Genomic DNA, 19,348 nt, shown 5'->3' with positions numbered 1-19,348 from the left:
AATAAGTCTACACTGATCCTCCGAAGAGTCACCCACCCGCCTCTGACTAATGCACCTACCTCACAACTATGGACAATTTAGCATGGCCAATTCTTTGGACTGTGGGAGGAAACTGGAGCACCCAGAGGAAATCCACGCAGAAACGGGGAGAATGTGCACACTCCACACAGACAGTCGCCCAAGGCTGGAATCGAACCTGGGACCCTGGCGCTGTATGCAGCAGTGCTAACCACTGAGCCACTGTGCCGCCTGGTGGACAGGTGGTGAGTTTACTGTGGTATTCCTAGCTTACAACCTCAGAGAACCTGGAGCAGACTATTCTTTGGGGGAAAAGAAATGCACTCCATTGACTGTAAAGCTTTTCGGAACATTTGACAGTCGTGAACTATAATATATAAACATAATTTCATCTTTCTCTTTATAAAGCTCACTCAAATGTACCTGGTAGATTGTTGATATAGCCCCCATCCATGAGCAGGTGACCATCCTTTGGATCACAAAGAGGCGGCAGGTAACTCGACAACGACATACTAGCTCGACAGTATCGCCAGAGAGAACCTGGTGATGAGGATGAAACATTAACAATGATCAAGAACAGTGATTTTTGAGAAGATTTGTAGCTCAGGTTGATGATCAGTATGTAAGTTAGCTCACTGAGCTGGAAGGTTTGTTTTCAGATGTTTTGTCACTATACTAGGTAACATCATTAGTGAGTGTTTCTGGTGAAACTTCACTAGAGACTCTCATTGATGATGTTACCTGGTATGGTGACGAAACATCTGAAAACAAACCTTTCAGCTCAGCAAGTTAACTTACATACTGACCAATAATATAGTTGTGTGTGAAGTGAGTCAAGTACAGCTAAACAAGATTCACTCATTTAGGAACACTACTATTATAGGTAGAACCAGCAGTCTTGCATTCAGTAACTGTGATAAATCCACCATCAGGGACAAACACACTAATTTATGCAAATAATAGAAGCAAAATAGTTTGGAAGCTGGGGATATTGGGCTCAAAACATTAATTTTGTTTTCCTCTCTCTGCAGAAGCTGCCAGACCGAGTGAGTCTGTCCAGTACCAATTTATCTAACATGTTTAAAAATGTGAGAGATTCACAGTCAGTAAAGTTGGAATTCTAAGATAGAGAAGAAAAAATTGCAAATACATAGATAGCTAAAGAAGCAACTCTGATTTAAAACCAGTAAAAGGCCTACTCCGGAAATCCCCACCACATAAACCTGGCAGACACCCCAATGCTGTACTGAGGGCAGTGTCATCTTTCAGAGATGGTGGTTCTGAATCAAAATGTTCACGTTACGTAGAAGATCCCATGGCACCATGTGAATGTGTATTCTCACCAACGTCCTACTATTTATCATTGACACCATGAACAAGAAAAATCAAAGTATCTGTTCATCGTCACCTCACTAATGCTCACAACAGTTTGGTTTTCACAATTCCATTACAGTAGTAACTTCACTTCAAAAATTGTTTCATCGAAGACAGAAAATTTTAATATATATTGAGTTTGCAAAAGCCATGCTAGAAATACAATGGACTCAACTTCATACCCTTACACCCCAAATCAATGAATTTCAGGTTGACCATAACGTTGAACTGTTTTTCCACCGCCTCCATTTCTTCAGGCAGGTCTCATTTCCCTGCCACCAACCCCTCTGCCCCCACCACGCCCCTCCATTCTACTGATCCCTTCACCCACCTCCAGTATTCATTCTCCCTACCCCGGCCTCTTACATGCCCTCGATCTCTTCATTGAAAACTACAATCCTCGAGTCAGCTATCTCAGTTTCTCTGCTCTCCTCACCTAGTCCGTCTCTTTCTGAAATTTTTTTTTGAAACCCTACTGTGTGGAAAGAGACCCTTCAGCCCAACATGTCCACATTGACTCTCCGAAGAGTAACCCACCCAGACCCATTCCCCTACCCTATTATCCTACATTTACCTCTGACTAATGCACCTAGCCTACACATCCTTGAACACTATGGGCAATTTAGTGTGGCCAATTCATCTAACCTGTACATTTTTGGATTGGGGGAGGAAACCCACGCAGACACGGGGAGAATGTGCAAACTCCACACAGACAGTTGCCCGAGGCTGCTGCACTTCCCTCTCCCAGGTTCAACCCTAACTTGGTTATCAAATCGACTGGCAAAGGCAGTTCCATGTAGTCTGGTGCACTGATCTGTACCTTGCAGAGGCTCAACACCAGCTCTTGGAGATGTCTTCCCCCAAACCACGACCCCCACATCTGAACATCAAGCCATTGTTGCTAGGGGTATCACCAACCTCATTACCTCTAGAGATCATTCCCCCCCCTCACTGCTTCCAACCTAATAGCCTCCCAAGCTCGGACAGCCGCTTCCACCTCCTTCCCAAAATCCACAAACTAGACTGCTCTGTTAGGCCCATTGTATCAGTTTGTTCCTGTCCCACTGAGCTTATTTCCTCCTACCTTGACTCCATCCTCTCTCCACTTATCCAGATCCTGCCCACCTACATCCGCGATTCCTCTGGTACCCTCCACCACATGGATAATGTCCAGTTCGCTGGCCCCACGGATGTCCAATCCCTCTTTACCTCCATCCTCAACAGGACGGTCTGAGAGCTCTCGGCTTCTTCCTCGACCAGACGCCTAAACAACCCCCAACCACCTCCGCTCTCCTCTGCCTGGCTGAACTTGTTCTTTCACTGAACAGTTTCTCCTTTAATTCATCTCACACCTGCCAAGTCAAAGGAGTGGCTATGAGCACCCACATGGGTCCCAGTTATGTCCTGCCTCTTTATGGGGTATGTGGAACGATCCTTGTTCCAGACCTACACTGACCCCTTCCCGCTTTTGTCGATGCATCAACGGCCACTTCAGTGCCGCTTCATGCTCCTGCCAGAACCTTGACAAATTTGTTCATTTTGCCTCAAATTTTCACCTCTATAATTTTCACGTCATCCATTTTCAGCACTTCCCTTCCTTTCCTTGACCTCTGTCTATATTTTGGGGAATAAACTGTCCATTGTTATCCACTACAAAGCCATTGACTCCCATAGCTTCCTTCACTACAGCTCTTCACACCCCATGTTCTGCAAGGACCCCATCCCAAATTTCCAGTTCCTTTTCCCAAGTCAGATCTGCTCTAATGATGCAACCTTCCAAACTCATGCTGCTGAGATGGCTTACTTCTTCCATGACCTTGGTTTCCCACTCACTGTGGTTGACAGGGCCCTCAACCGCATCCGACCTATCACCTGTGCTTCTGCCCTTGCCTCTTCCCCTCACTCACAGTGTGAGCGGCTCCCCTTTGACCTCACTTTACCAACCTCCGCAAAGGATCATTCTCCATCATTTCAGACAACTCCAGCAGAACACTACCACCGAACACAGCTTGCTCTCACTCCCCCGCCACCATTTCACAGGGATCACTCCCGTCGGGACACACAAGTTAATCCATGACCACCAACACCAACGTTCCTTCCTATAGCACCTTCCCCTGTAACCTGCCCCTTCACCTCCTCCCTGCCCACCTTCCAAGGGCCTAAACAGTCTTTCCAGGTGAAGCAGCATGTCACCTGTACCTCCTCCAATCTTGTGTGTGGTATTCACTGCACCCAGCGTTGCTTATATATTGGAGAAACCAAACGCGGACAGGGTGACTTGCTTTGCAGAACAGCTCTGGTCCATGTGCAAGCGTGATCTCAACCATCCCGTTGCTGGTCATTTTAACACAGCGTCCTGCTTGTATGCCTACTTATCTGTCTTTGCTATTGACAATGCTCCAGTGAATCACAGCGCAAACTGGAGGAACATCTCCCCTTCAGACTCGGCACTTTAAGTTCAATACCTTCAAATTGTGTACCACTTCCTATTCCTTCCCTTACTTTCAGCTTTACTTGTTAAATTCTCTGTCACCAGGTCCTCGCTCCCCTTCCCCCACCCCAGTGGGTCTGTTTTCTCTTTCAAGTCTGACAGTTAGACACCCCATTGCTCTGCCATTCTCATATTCCAATCATTTAATCTGAACTATCAAAACCCTTTCTCCCCCAGCACTCTACATCCATGACCCCTCTGCTTCCCCCCCCCCCCTCACCACTGTAGCATAAATGCTGCCCCCTCCACACTTCACTTCAGCTCTGAAGAGTCATCTAGACTTGAAACGTTAGTTTGTTCTCTCTGCATGGATGCTGTCTGACTCGCTGCGATCTCCAGCATTTGTTGTTTTCAGTACAGATTCCAGCAGTTATTTCTCCAATGTAGAAGCAAATTAAAGTCTTTTGTTGTAATGAATTAAAATGTTAACAATCTTGCAGCTACCACCTGGCCTGAAGCTTCAACAATTCACTTTTATACTGGTGAGGCCTCTTCTGGAATACTGGATCCAGTTCTGGTCGCCCAGTTATAGGAAGATTATCATTAGGCTAGAGAGGCTTCAGAAAAGATTTATCAGGATGTTGCTAGTTATGGAAGGCTTCGTTGTAAAGAAAGGCTGGATAGTCTGGGACTTTTCTCACTGGAGCTTAGGAGTCATAGAGATGTGCAGCATGGAGACACACCCTTCGGTCCAACTCATCCACGCCGGTCAGATATCTCAACCTAATAGATAGAAGATAGATAAATAGAATCCCTACAGTGCTGAAAAAAGGTACTTGGCCCAGCAAGCCCAGGTCAATCAGCCAAAGAGTATCCCAACCAGACCCATTTCCCCTACTACAGATTCCCCTGACTAATGCACCTAAACTACATATCCCTGAACACTATGGGCAATTCAGCACGGCCAATTCACCTAACACATCTTTGGACTGTGGGAGGAAACAGAGAGAAACCTACAAAGACACAGGGAGAATGTGCAAACTCCACACAGACGGTCACCCGAGGCTGGAATCAAACCTGGGTCCCTGACGCTGTGAGGCAGCAGTGCTAACCACTGAACCATCGTGCTGCCCATTTGCCTCATATTCCTCTAACCCCTTCCTATTCATAAACTCATCCATGTGTCTTTTAAATGTTGCAACTATACCAGCCACCACCACTTCCTCTGGCTGCTCATTCCATACACGTGCCACATTCTCCGTGAAAAGGTTGCCCCTTACGTCCCTTATAAATTTTTCCCCTCTCACCCTAAACCTGCTATGAAGATGTGGGTATACCTTTAAGAGAGTTAAAAGCAGCAGAACTACTGGACCCAGCACCAAGTGTACTCAAAAATGGTAACAATGTAACCCTGGGTCAAACCACTCAATTAGTTCATTGCTTGGAGATAAAAATAATTTCGAATTTGGCCAATCAGTTTAAATTATACCCAAAACATATCAAACTCAAGCTTGAATTGAGTATATTGACAATCTTAAAAGCCAATGACACAATCCGATGCTCTGGAGTATAAGACCGGGGAAAATTGAACAGTTGGAAGGAGATCTGCCGCATGCTAGCATGTAAGAGACGGCTTGAAAAAATATCTCTCTTAAAAGTCCCTTTCGATCAGTAACCTGTAACGCAGAAATTCCTAACAAGGAGTAAAGAAGAAACAGGAAGATCCGAAAACAATAACCTATAGCTGCCTGGTTTTGAGATAAGAAGCGTTGTTTTGTAAATTTTAATTGGAGTTTTATGGGACCAGTATTATAGAAGGGAAGCTAAAAGATAGGTTAGAGAAAGAAATTGTAAATAGTGGCTAGTTAATTATTTCTTACAGTATAGCAGAGAATAAAATTGTTAATTTTTACTTTAAACAGTTCTTGGTCACTCGATGTTTACAGATTACTGCACAGTATAAATCTTTTCTGTTTTGCCGATTTTAAATTAAGCAGGAGGGTTTACCCCATGTCATAACAAACCTACGTGCTCTAGTTTTGGACTCACCCACCCCAGGGAAAATACCCTGTCTATTTACCCTGTCCATCTCCCTCATGATTTTATAAACCTCTATAAGGTCACCCCTCAGCCTCCGACGCTCCAGCCCTGGCCTGTTCAGCCTCTCCCTATTGCTCAAATCCTCCAACCCTGGCAACATCCTTGTAAACCTTTTCTGAACTCTTTCAAGTTTCACAACATCTTTCCGATAGGAGTGAGACAGGATTGCACGTAATATTTCAAAAGCGACTAAACCACTGTCCTGTACAGCTGAAAGATGACCTCTCAACTCCTATACACAATGCTCTGACCAATAAAGGAAAGTATACCAAACACGACCTTCACTATCCTACCTACCTGCAACTCTACTTTCAAGGAACTATGAATCTGCATTCCTTCTTGTTCAGACACTCTCCAGGACCTTACCATTAAGTGTATAAGTCCTGCTCTGATTTGCCTTTCCATAATCCAGCACTTCACATTTACCTAAATTAAACTCCATCTGCCACTCCTCAGCCCACTGGCCCATCTGTTCCAGACCCCGTTGTATTCTGAGGTAACCTTTCTCACTGTCCACTAGACCTCCAATTTTGGTGTCATCTGCCCCATCTTCTGTGGTTCCACACATTGGCTGCCTTGTTGATCTTTGAGGGGCTGTATTCTCTCCATGGTTACACTTTTGTCCTTAATGTATTTGTAGAATCCCTTTGGATTCTCCTTAACCCTATTTGCCAAAGCTATTTCATGTCCCCTTTTTGCTCTCCTGATTTCCCTCTTAAGTATACCCCTACTGCCTTTGTACTCTTCCGAGGATTCACTCAACCTCTGCTGTCTGTACCTGACATATGCTTCTTTCTTTTTCTAACCAAAACCTCAATTACTCTAGTCATCCAACATTCCCTGCATCTACCAGCCTTTCCTTTCACCCCGACAGGAATATACTGTCTCTGGTCTCTCGTTATCTCATTTTTGAAGGATTCCCATTTACCTGCGAACATCTACCCCCAATCAGCTTTTGAAATTTCTTGGCTAATACTGTCAAAATTAGCCTTCCTCCGACTTAGAACTTCAACTTTTAAATCCGGTCCATCCTTTTCCATCACTATTTTAATAGAATTATGGTAGCTGGCCGCAAAGTGCTCCCCCACTGACACCTCAGTCACCTGCCTTGCCTTATTTCCCAAGAGTAGGTCAAGATTTGCACCTGGTCTAGTAGGTACATCCACAGACTAACACAAAAATATTTTGGACACAGTTCACAAATTCCTCTCCATCTAAACCCTTAACACTGTGGTAGTCCCTGTCTATATTTGGAAAGAGATCACCTTACAAATTTGTTTCTCAATTTCCCACTGACTATTGCGGGGGGGGGGGGGGGGGGGGAAGGGGAGAAGGTTTATAATACAATCCCACTAAGGTGATCATCCTTTTCTTGTTTCTCAGTTCCACCCAAATAGCTTCTCTGAATGCATTCCCAGGAATATCTTCCGAGTACAGCCGTAATGCTATCCCTTATCAAAAACACCAGCTCCCCCTTTCTTTCCTTCCTATAGCATTTGTATCCTGGAACATTAAACTGCCAGTTCTGTCTATCCCTGAGCCATGTCTCCATAACTGCTATGATATTCCAGTCCCATGTTTCTAACCATGCTGTGAGTTCATCTGCCTTCCCTGTTAAGCCTAATGCATTGAAATAAATGCTGTTTAATTTACCAGTCCTATCTTGTTCTCTGCTTCCCTGCCCTGACTGTTCCGTTCTCAGATTGATGGCTTTCCTCGCTATTTCCCCGGGATCCATCCCCTTACTAATTTAAATACTCCTGAGCAGCTCTATCTAGCTTCCTATCAGTATATTAGACTCCTTCCAATTCAGATGTAATCTCTCCTTCCTATACAGGTCACTTCTACCCCAGATGAGATTCCAGTGATCCAAAACATTTGAACCCTTCTTTCCTGTACCAGCTCTTCAGCCATGCATTCAACTGCTCTATCTTCCTATTCCTACCCTCTCTAGCTTGTAGCACCAGGAGTAATCCAGATATTACTACCCTCGAGGACCTCCTTTTTAAATTCCTGCCTAACTTTCTATATTCTCCCTTCAGAGTCTCCCTTTTTCCTTCCTATGTCAGTAGGACCTCCTGCTGGTCCCTCTCCACTTTGAGAATATTCTGCACTCTCTCCGACATATTCTTGATCCTGGCACCAGGGACGCAACACACCATTCTGACTTCTCGCTGCTGGTCACAGAAACATCTGTTCGCTTGGAACCTGACATACCCCTCAATACATTAGAGCCATTCTCAGTACCAGAAACTTGGCTGCACACACTACATTCCCCTGAGAGTCCATCACTACCTACATTTTCCAAAACAGCATAATTCTTTGAGATATTGATGGCTACAGGAGACTCCTGCACTACCTGCCTCCCCTCTCCTATCTTTCCTGGAGGTAACCCATCTATTTGACTGTATCTGTGGCATTTCTCCCTTCCTATATCTGCCATCCATCAGACCCCCTAGCTTCTGTATATTCCTTGCTGCCTCTAACTGCCGCTCCAATTGATCCATGCAATATGGCAAGATTTGCAACCGAAGACACTTCCTGCAGACGTAATAATCAGTACCAAGGAAACTCTCCCTTACTTCCCACATCTGACAGGAACAGCACATCACTCCACTGAAGGGCATCTTTGCTCCTTCACAATCTACAAACCCAGAAAATAGCCCAGTCTTACAGCTCTAAGAACACTGCTCCAGGCTAACTTAGTACATATGCTTTATATTTTTAAAATTTAATCAAGAGAAAGATCTCAATAAAACATATAATCAAGGAAGAACCCACTCTATGCACTGTTGTAGATTTAGACCAAAGTTATACTTAAAGACTATGCACTTATCTGCTCCTGTGCTGTGAGCTCTCTCACACAGATTCCTCCAAGGTCAGCTGTGAATTTCGTTGTTTGTTAATTTTTCCTAGACACACTCAGATGGCCAGACATACTTGAACTCAAACAGCAAAGGCAGTAACTGTGCAGATTCACTGCTGTCTGTCAGTTTCTTTCTCTGGTCACTGCCTTTGTCTGTCTTCCTCCTTTTTAAAGTGCCATTGTTTTGATCTTTCTCCCCATCCTCCCAAACGTTCCAAAACAATGCAACATCATATAAAACAGTAATTACTGCTCCTGGAATTCAAGGAACTCACCCCCAGCACCTAAAACACCTCAAAAAAAAAGGAGCAGCTCTTGGTCACAATTTTTTCCGGTCCTCCATCTTGGATTACCGGGAGGTTGAGAGGTGACCTTATAGACGATTATAAAATTATGAAGGGTATAGATAGGGTTAATGGTGGGGGTCTTTTCTCAGGGTGGGGATTTCAAAACTCGGGAGCATATTTTTCAGGTGAGCAGAAAAAGACTTACAAAGACATTGGGGAATTTTTTTTTATACAAAGGGTGGTCAGCGTGTGGGAACAATTACAACATTTCCTGAGGAATTGGTGGATGTGGGAACAATTACAACATTAAAAAGACATTTAGATAAATATATGAATAGGAAAGATTTAGACCAGGAGCAGGCAAGTGGGGTTAAAATTTAGTTCGGGATTATGTTTGGCATGGACTGATTGGGATGAAGGGTTTGTTTCTGTGCTATATGACTCTATGGTACACAATTCAATCTGGTCTGAACTTTTCAACTAAATCCATGGAGAATGGGGACCATCAGAGCAGGACAACAGTGTCTCACGCCAACTCAGGGGATGGCTGATGGCTCCCCATACTATACTACCCATAAATTTAATATGGTGTTTAGCCTTACTGTGGAGGTTGGTCCGAAAGAAAGGGCTGGATTTTCTGGGGAGTGGTGATCTTACACAGTTTGCTGCACCAGGTCATCTTTTACAATGAACAAGTGAGCTCTGCATTTCTGAGAGAAGGCTTACCTCAGGGCCACCTCAGCAATGAAGAGCAGTACGTCAATTCCGACAATTTATTTGCGCTATGATGGGCATTTCACATCCTATTTATGCTGGAATAATGTTCATCTGCCTATCAAGTCAATAAGTCAACTCAAATTTGTAATTGCAAGTGACATCCCAGCACCCCGTTCAGGAAAAGACATCCTGGACCCCATTTAGGAAGTGCGTGTGTGTAGGTGAATGATATTTAGGTCCAAGACCAGTTCAGCTGCCTTTGCACCCCTCATGGGAGCAGCCCACACATACACCCAAGCCTGGCCTACATGGGAGCCAGGCAGGTTAAACCTCAGAGGATTCAGAAGTATGTCAAGAATCAACAACCCTGGCAGAGAAATGAAGAAGGGAGATGATTGCAAACAAAGCAGACTCCACTAAGCAGATGCTGCAGTAGCAAAAGCCCCTGGAATAACCATTTGTAGTTTCATAAGTCACCCTAGGTCGTGAGGAGGGAAAAGAAACACTATTTATCAGAGTATGGCTCAAAAGTGAGAATGAAATACAATTTCCTGACAAACTGCTTGCACCACAGGAAGCTGGACATGTTGCTTCTAAACTAAGTTGATCTATGTTCATGCATTTCCCCAGAGAAACAATTTAAAAGTTCCAAAATGTTCAACCAGTACTCATGTAGAAATTGAGCTTCTGCCCTGTTCATTCGACACCTTTATCTCTTCCCAGCAACCACTTTAGTCTACCTACAGCAGTGTGACTGCAGGCTCTTGTCGGTTAGTCCGATTTACTTGTGAAAGGTAATTACTGTCTGCCTGTTGATTGCAAATTACTTTGCCATTTTGGGTAATCATTATAAAAATACATGTGCTGTGCTGATGAGTTTAAATGGCTAAAGAATGTCAATATTGCAAAGTACAGGATAGTTCATTTTGCTTGATGAAGTAAGGAGGACACCAAGTCCTTGGAAGGTAATAAAACAAATGAAGTAAGAACAGCCAAAAACCTGGGAGTGTAGATAAATGATTCTGCATAAAACATCAAGATAAGGAGACGAGGTCATAAACTGAGAATGCCAGATAGTTGCTGTTTCTCTATTCAAATCATTGCACCTTCCTAAATTAAGCTTGATCTAAACTGGCAACTCATCTAGCAAGAATTCTTGGCCTCTACAATGTGACCCTTCATTACTCTATATTAATATTATAGGAGAGAAGGGAAATAGAAGGCACTTTAAACAACCTATAAAATAAACATCAACAATAATTGCTGTTTCACATCTGTGCTCACGAGGCAATACCTCAATGAAATAATTTAAAATGTCTACAATGGGGAATTCCTCATCATAAACTGTATTCAAGGTAGTTGCTTTCTGTTTTAATTAGTTTTTACAAAGACATTTTTACTTAGTTGCTCCATGGTACTTTGTGTAGCAACACTAGCTAAAACATTAGAGCTACACTGTGGACTTGGCATTAATGTTGCCCTGTTGATTGTACATGTTAAGGTTAGTTTATTCACTGCTCTTCTCCCGTCACTACAATTGAACACTTCACAGAACACAGAGGAATATGAAGATATGATGGGTGAGTCATTCTCAGAGGTGCTTTCTTTAACGCAGTACATAGCCTCAGATTGGCAACTTGCATTGATATAACAAACATGTTCGAAAAATTGAGAGGGAATGTGATGAAGCCACATTCAAATTAAGCCAAGTTAAAACTGAAAATGCTAGAGAAACTCAGCAGGTCAGGCAACACCAATGCAGAGAGAAAGAGAGTTAACATTTCAAATGGAAACTGTTGGGAAATTAACAGATGTTGAATTTACAGAGTGGGAAAAGCACAAAAGGAAATGTCTACAATACAGTGAAAGACAGGGGACATCAACTGACAAAAGAGTTGGATGTGCAGTGCAATAAGAAAAAAAAGGTGTGTCCTGAGGAAGTATGAACAATGGGAATAATTTACAACCAACAGTAAGAAAATGAGGATAACAAGTTTAAAACTGAGTCGAGTGTGTGGTGCCGGAAAAGCACAGCAGGTCAGGCAGCATCCAAGGAGCAGGAGAGCAAAACCCTTCATTAGGAACAGGGCTCTGATCTCCAGCATCTGCAGTCCTCACTTTCTCCAAGTTCAAAACTGACAAAGAAAGCAAAACAATCAAGGCAGAGATTACAGATTGAAATTACTGAACTCAATAACATTGAGACCAGATGGGAAAACACCAGTCTGAAAGGTGAAAGTACATTGAGGTTCACATTAACACTCCAGGAGGCTGTATACAGAGAGGTCTGCAGGAGAACTACGCGTAGAATTACAATTGCCAGAAGGTCTGGTTCTGAGCGAAGAACCAGGTTAGCTGCAAAATGGTAACCATTTAAATGATTCAAAACTTCTACTGCACTCTCAAAGAGTCAGCAGAAAGCAATAACTTCCAGTCCATTTGCTTCCTCACATTCAAAGCAAATGACCAAAGCAAAGTGAATTCTCACAGGCATAACAACCAGAAGCACCAGATGTTCATTATTGTGTGTCCTGGGCTTTCAATTCACTTTTCGACTGACAAACATCTGCCAAAAAAAAAAACCGAGATGCTGGCTAACAGTAGAGGGTCAAGGAAAGGTGATGCAGATAAAATTCTGACTCAACACAACCTTTCCTTTGATGGATTAACCAACAGTTGAAAATATCAACATCACTGAGTGCTATGGAACTTTCTTTTAATATTTTAGCTATGGTGGAAATCAAAATCGGACAATTATCTCAGTGAAGAATTGAAAATTCACAAGGCTCAAGCGAGAGATTACAATAAAACTATGCTCACGAGATAATCGGAAATCCCAGAGAACCAGCTGGATTGGAGGCAGAGCTTGGAAGTTTATTTTAAAGACATTAGTAACACTGTTTGATTCTCTTCTCTGGAAGGTAGAAGAAAGTACAGCAAACTTTGTTTTAACTGGCACCTCACGAGCCAGCAGACTCGATGAATCAGCAAAAATTATATAACTGAAGTACCAGACGTTTACAGTATTACTGTCATTGCTGGGAAGTTGGAGTAGTCACCTGGCAGTGCGAGTGAGAAGGCTCTCTGCCAGTACGTTTTATTTAAGGCAAAGTTACATTATTATTTAAGTGATTTATGGGGAAATGAAGTATAACACTGATGTCTATTCCCTCTGAATTACGTTCTATTTCTTAGTTTTTACACTGAAGTGGTCCACCTAATCATCAATCCACCTAATCATCAACCAGAATATTTGACCAACTGGGACACAAGGTACTAGCTAATGTTTACTGTACTTAGTAATTCTGAAAGTAGGGGTTCAATAGGTGATGATATTGGAGGATGGCCCGTAATTATTCGATCACAGACATGGCGTTTGGCTGTAATAGTTGGGCTGGCGAGAATGTCATGTCACACTCCAGACATTGCTATGTAGTTATTTTCGACACTGGGTACAGACTGCTTTGTTCTCTGCATATTTAACATCTGCATGAAACAAGGCTATTAATTATTAAAACAAAAATGGAAGATGCTGGAAATATACAATAGGCCTGTCAGTTTCTGGAATGAGAAGCATTCTTGGTGTGCAACAATGCCTTGAATATTTTGTTCAGAGTTTACCATCAAAATGTTAACCCAATATTTAAGATGCTGACAACACCATTGGTGTGAAAATAGAAATGGAAGGCTAAGTAAATGTGCAGAAACATGTTGGACTCCTATTATTAGACACCCTGGAGATATTCTGTTCTATTGAAGTGAGTGTGGGAGAATACTCATCTGGGCAGCAGCACGCACCCCAACTCAATTTCACCTCAGAATGTTTCTCAATCGTCTGCTGTCTGCAGTTCAGAAGTTCAACATTTGCATACTTTCGTCCTCCTCCAGCTTGGATGCTTCTGAGGAATCCTTCGCATGAGGAAAGATGACAGGAAAGAGTGAACACTAAGTTGCATTCAGGCACCGGCCACCTGCCAACACTCGGGGACTAAGCTGTAAAGAACGTTTGGAACAAGTTCACTTGTCACTTGCATGACATCGAGTTTACCGCAGAGCTGAAAATGTGTTGCTGGAAAAGCGCAGCAGGTCAGGCAGCATCCAAGGAACAGGAGAATCAACGTTTCGGGCATCAGCCCTTCTTCAGGAACGTCCGAAACGTCGATTCTCCTGCTCCTTGGATGCTGCCTGACCTGCTGCACTTTTCCAGCAACACATTTTCAGCTCTGATCTCCAGCATCTGCAGTCCTCATTTTCTCATCGAGTTTACCGCAGTCAATCCTCCAGTTATAACAAAAGGAAATCCTTTTCTGAGGAAAATTATCACTGAGAAGTAATTTACTTGTTCTTCAAATCCTTGAAGAAATTCTTGAATTTGAAAGCAAGTCGACATTGCATGCCGGCTAACTGCTGGATATATTAGCTGCACCTTAAATTTCTTTGAAGACCCTCTTACACCATCCAGTTCTAAAACATAAAGGATCTAATTATATTGCAAGCAGTTAAGAGGAGGTTCACTCACCTCATTTCTGAGATGAAGGCCTTATTTTGTGAAGAAAGGTTAAACAGTATAGGAGCAGGGACGGCATGCCACAACTATACCGAGCCTAAGTGAGACCACACCTGTGAGCGCAGTTTTGGTCTCCTTATCGGAGGATGAATGTTCTGGTGATGGAGGGAATGCAGCAAAGCTTTCCTGGACTGATGCCTGGGATAGCAGGACTGACATCCGAAGAGACACTGGACTGGTCAGGACTACATTCACTGGAGTTTAAAGAATGAGGGAAGAATCTCATAGGAAACTATAAAATTACAACAGGAGTAGACAGGTAAACACAGGAAAAATGTTCCTGAAGATTGAGAGTCCAGAATTGGTGTCACTGACTAAAGGGTGAGCCATTTACAACTGAGATGAGGTGAAATGTCTTCACCCAGAGAGTGGTGCATGTGTGGAATTCTCTGCCACAGAAAGCAGTTGAAGCCACAATACTGAATGTTTTTAAGAAGGAGCTCAACACAGTCCATAGGACCAACAGGAACAGTGGGTATGGGGAGAAAATAGGAATAGGGCACTCAGTTGGATGATCACCCATTATCATGAATGGTAGAACACACAAAAGGTGAATGGCCTACTCCTGCTCCTATTTTTCTATGTTGCTATGCAACAGTTGTGCCTCTATCCACTGGAGTTTAGAAAAATGAAAAGACATCCTGGTGAAACACCAAGTCACGAGGAGACTTCATAGGCTAGACACAGAGAGGGTGTTTCTTCTTGTTGGGTGACTAGAGTTAATCACAGAATCCCTACAGTGTTGGAGGTGGCCATTTGGCCCATAGAGTCCACACTGACCCTCTGAAGAGCATCCCACCCAGACCCAAGCCCCTACCTTATCCCTGTAATTCTGCATTTCCCATGGCTAATACACCTAGCCTGCACATCCCTGGACACTATGGACTATTTCCCATGGCTAATCCACCTCACCTGCACAACTTTGGAAGGAAGCTGGATAACCCAGGAGGGAAACCCACACAGATACATGGAGAATGGCAAACTCCACACAGTGGCCCAAGGGTGGAATCAAACCAGAGTCCCTGGTGCTGCGAGGCAGTAGTGCTGAACACTGAGCCACCGGGCCACCCCTTTATGAATAAGCAGAGTCCCTTTTGAGCTAGAGATTTTAGAAGAATTTGTTTTCTCTCAGAGGATGCAGAATTCTTTTAGGAAGTGAGAGAGACATGGTCATTGCGTTCATTGAAGACTGAGGAATACTGATTTTTGACAAACATGGGAGTCCAGGCTTATGGGCCAGAGGTGTAGTTGGGGAAATGGATTTGAGATTGAAACTAGATCTGCCATGATCTTGTTGAATTGTGGGAGTAGGGCTATCTAAAATGCTAAATGCTTTGCTCTAACTCCTGAGTTCCATATAGGTGTGCTCATTCTCACTAAACTGAGGAGCACCAAGATATCTGAACCACAGAACAAAGAAAATGTACAGCCCAGGAACAGGCCCTTCGGCCCTCCAAGCCTGAGCCGATCCAAATCTACTGTCCAAACCTGTCGCCCAATTCCTAACCATCTGTATCCTTGTGCTCCCCACCTACTCATGCATCTGTCCAGACGCATCTTACATGAATCTACCGTGCCTGCCTCTACCACCTCTGCTGCCAATGCGTTCCAAACGCCCACCACCCTTTGTGTGAAGTACTTGCCGCGTGTATCCCCCTTAAACTTTCCACCTCTCACCTTGAAAGCATGACCTCTCGTTATTGAATCCTTTCACCCTGGGAAAAAGCTCATCTCTATCCACCCTGTCTATACCCTTCATGATTTTGTAAACCTCTATCAGGTCCCCCTTCAATCTCCTTTTTTCTAATGAAAACGAATCTAACCTACTCAACCTCTCTTCATAGCTAGCACCTTCCGTACCAGGCAACATCCTTGTAAACCTTCTTTGCCCCCTCTCCAAAGCGTCCACATCCTTTTGGTAATGTGCGGGTGATCAGAACTGTACACAGTAGTCTAAATGCAGCTGAATCAAAGTCGTGTACAATTTTAACATGACTTGCCAGCTCTTAAACTCAATACCCCGTCCAAAGAAGGCAAGCATACTATCTGCCTTCTTGACCATTCTGTCCACCTGTGCAGCAACCTTCAGGGTACAATGGACCTGCTCTCCCAGATGTCTCTGCCTATCAACTTTTCCAAGGCTCTTCCGTTCATTGTATAATTCGCTCTAGAATTAGACTTGCCTAAATGCATCACCTCACATTTGTCTGGATTGAAAGCCATCTGCCACTTTTCCACACAACTCTCCAGTCTATCTATATTCTCCTGTATTCTCTGACAGTCCCTTATGCTTTCTGCTACTCCACCAATCTTCGTGTCATCTGCAAACTTGCTGATCATACCAACAGTGCCCTCTTCCAGATCATTTATGTATATCACAAACAACAGTGGCCCCAGCACTGACCCCTGTGGAACACCACTGGTCACCTTTCTCCATTTCGAAAAACTCCCTTCAACTACTACTCTGTCTCCTGTTGCTCAACCAATTCTTTATCCACCGAGCTAGAACACCCTGTACACCATATAGCTTCACTTTCTCTATTAGTCTACCACGGGGAACCTTATCAAATGCCTTACTTAAGTCCATGGATATGACAACGACAGCCCTTCCTTCATCTATCAACTTGGTCACTTCCTCAAAGAACTCGATTAAGTTGGTAAGGCGCAATCTCCCCGCACAAACCATGTTGCCTAACACTGATAAGCCCACTCCTTTCTAAATATAAATAGATCCTATCCCTCTGCACCTTCTCCAGCAACTTTCCCACCACTGATGACAGGCTCACTGGTCTGTAGTTACTGGAATATCCCTATTGCCCTTCTTGTACAGGGGGTCAACATGAGCAACCATCCAGTCCTCTGGCACCTCCCTGTATTTAGGGACGCCACAAAGATATGTCAGGGCCCCAGTTATTTCCCCACAGACTGTTGCGATCATTACTATTTCCCAAATTACGGGGAAAGGAGGAGCTGCCGCACTTGTATAAGGAAATGCTTTTTTGACAGAGCTCTGTCTGACTGCTGTAAGAATAAAATGCTCTAATTTAAGGATAGGAAAAATAAAGCATAATGTAAAATACTGGGAAGTGTCTTCTTCTCTGGTTATCTGACATGAGTAGGTTCCATTTGTTAACAAAAAACAAATGGGAAGCATTTTCACCCGAGTCCAAAGATTATGGGGTGAAACCCCACTCTGGGACTGCAGTTAAAACCTCCAGGCTGATAGGCCAGTGAGAAAGCTCTTTCAAATGAGCCATTAAATTGAGGCCGTGTCTGAGCTCTCAGGTAGATGTAGAAGACTACAGTATTATGAGGAGAGGGGGATTATTTCTGATGTCTGGCTCACACTTGCCCTTCAATCAAACTCCCGAAAACAGATAAAGGAAAATAGTGCGGATGCTGGAAGTCTGAAACTGCGTTTGCAGCAAAAACAACTATGAGCATGTTGCTGTGCACAAGAGTTGTGTGTGTGCAAAATGACTGCTACTTTTCTGACATTAGAATGCTAATTCACTGTGAAGTGGTTTGAGCTGTTTGGTGGCCATAAAATGCGGCATATAAATTCAATTCTTTTCTTTTTCAAAATGCAGCCGCTTCAATGTGAGAAGGATCGAGGGAAATCACTGCTACAGCAATGGGTATGTAAGATAGGACTTCACCAGGTTACCCAATGTTTACGGTATGAAGTCTGACACTTACTATGTCCCAGAGCTTTTGCTCCTGTTTGGATGATAGCTTATTCAATTTCATCTTCACCAGCTACCCAGAGGTAGAACAGTGGGCATTTCTCATAGAAATGTCAGGCTGCGTGAGCTGTTCTGTGCCCAAACGTAATGAGACACTCAAGATGCTAAGCTTCATTGGGCTGAACAATTCCACCATTCTGAAATAGGAGAGAAAAAGGCATGAAACAGAAATCAAGCCAGAAACTGTCTCAATGGCGTGGCTGTTAAACAGCACGACACCTGGCAGGATTGTTGCAACAATCTGACGGATGATAAAGAACTTTCTCAGACACTTTCTCCTGTTTCCTCTCTGAGGCCAGGCTTTCAATCCACTGACACAGGTGCTGGAAACAAAGTGGGGCATTTGCAAGATTTATAACAAGAGAACAGCAAGCAAGTGCTTTGTTTCATTGACAGGAAGTCAAAATCTGAAAGGATACAAAGGCAGGAGATTCAGTGAAAGTATGGGAATACTATGCTATGACCTTGATTTGGTAGTGAAAAAAAAATCAATACCAATGCAATCAGTCTTTAAAGTACAATGAAGGTTTTCTTTATTGAACTGCACTCTGATTAGAGGAGAAGGGCTGTTACATTACAGAATCATGCAGTGCTACTGAGGACCATTTGAAAACTCGACATTTCGCAGATATGAACAGGAAATGTCACAATCTGGATTAGCAGTCAACAACGCATTTATGTAGTGCCGTTGTTGCAATAAAACATCATAAGATGTTCTATAGACATTATCAACACAATTTGATACCAAGCTGTATTGCAGAACTATTTGATTAGTATGTCTTTTTTAAAATAAAATTTAGATAATCTTTACTTAAATTATTTATCCCCCTTATTTCTCTCCAAGTGTCAAACTAGAATTTTTTTGTCCCCAAGGGATGATGGTAATTCAAACAATTCTCCTGAGTGAACTGAGGCAGGGTGGATTTGCAGCATATTGAACAATGTGGATATCATATTTGGGCTCAATGTAGCCTTTAACTGAAATCCCACAGAAAGTCTTATGAGTAGCCATCACTGGTTCGTGATCAGGAATAAACACAGTGGCAGCATCGTCTCCCTCTCTGAATCCAACATTGTGGTTGTCCAACTGTGCTCCAGCTGAGGTAAGTTAGCTGTGAACAGGTCAAGAACCAAACTTGGGATTGCTGCTGCTCAGTGCATTTATCAACGGTGACTCCTGGGGAATGTTTGGCAGCAGCCACATTTTGTCAATTCCATAAAAGTCTTTTTGATTTTAAGGCG

The 19,348-nt window shown here is 43.3% G+C and overlaps 1 protein-coding gene across 9 annotated transcripts in view; it reads right to left on the bottom strand.

The window, feature by feature from the left end:
• The window catches only part of pnpla7b (patatin-like phospholipase domain containing 7b), a 340,731-nt gene that overhangs the window by 41,364 nt on the left and 280,019 nt on the right, over window positions 1-19,348 (bottom strand). For all 9 annotated transcript variants that reach the window (XM_072566409.1, XM_072566407.1, XM_072566410.1 and 6 more), the window contains one exon: window positions 442-558. In XM_072566409.1, the coding sequence (XP_072422510.1) occupies window positions 442-558 (117 nt within the window). The remainder of the gene's footprint in view (window positions 1-441; window positions 559-19,348) is intronic.

Source organism: Chiloscyllium punctatum, chromosome 49 (assembly GCF_047496795.1).
Source record: "Chiloscyllium punctatum isolate Juve2018m chromosome 49, sChiPun1.3, whole genome shotgun sequence".
In the NCBI taxonomy this organism is placed as follows: domain Eukaryota; kingdom Metazoa; phylum Chordata; class Chondrichthyes; order Orectolobiformes; family Hemiscylliidae; genus Chiloscyllium; species Chiloscyllium punctatum.
Note: the sequence above shows the minus strand (reverse complement) of the source record. Positions and strands in the feature narration are given on the sequence as shown.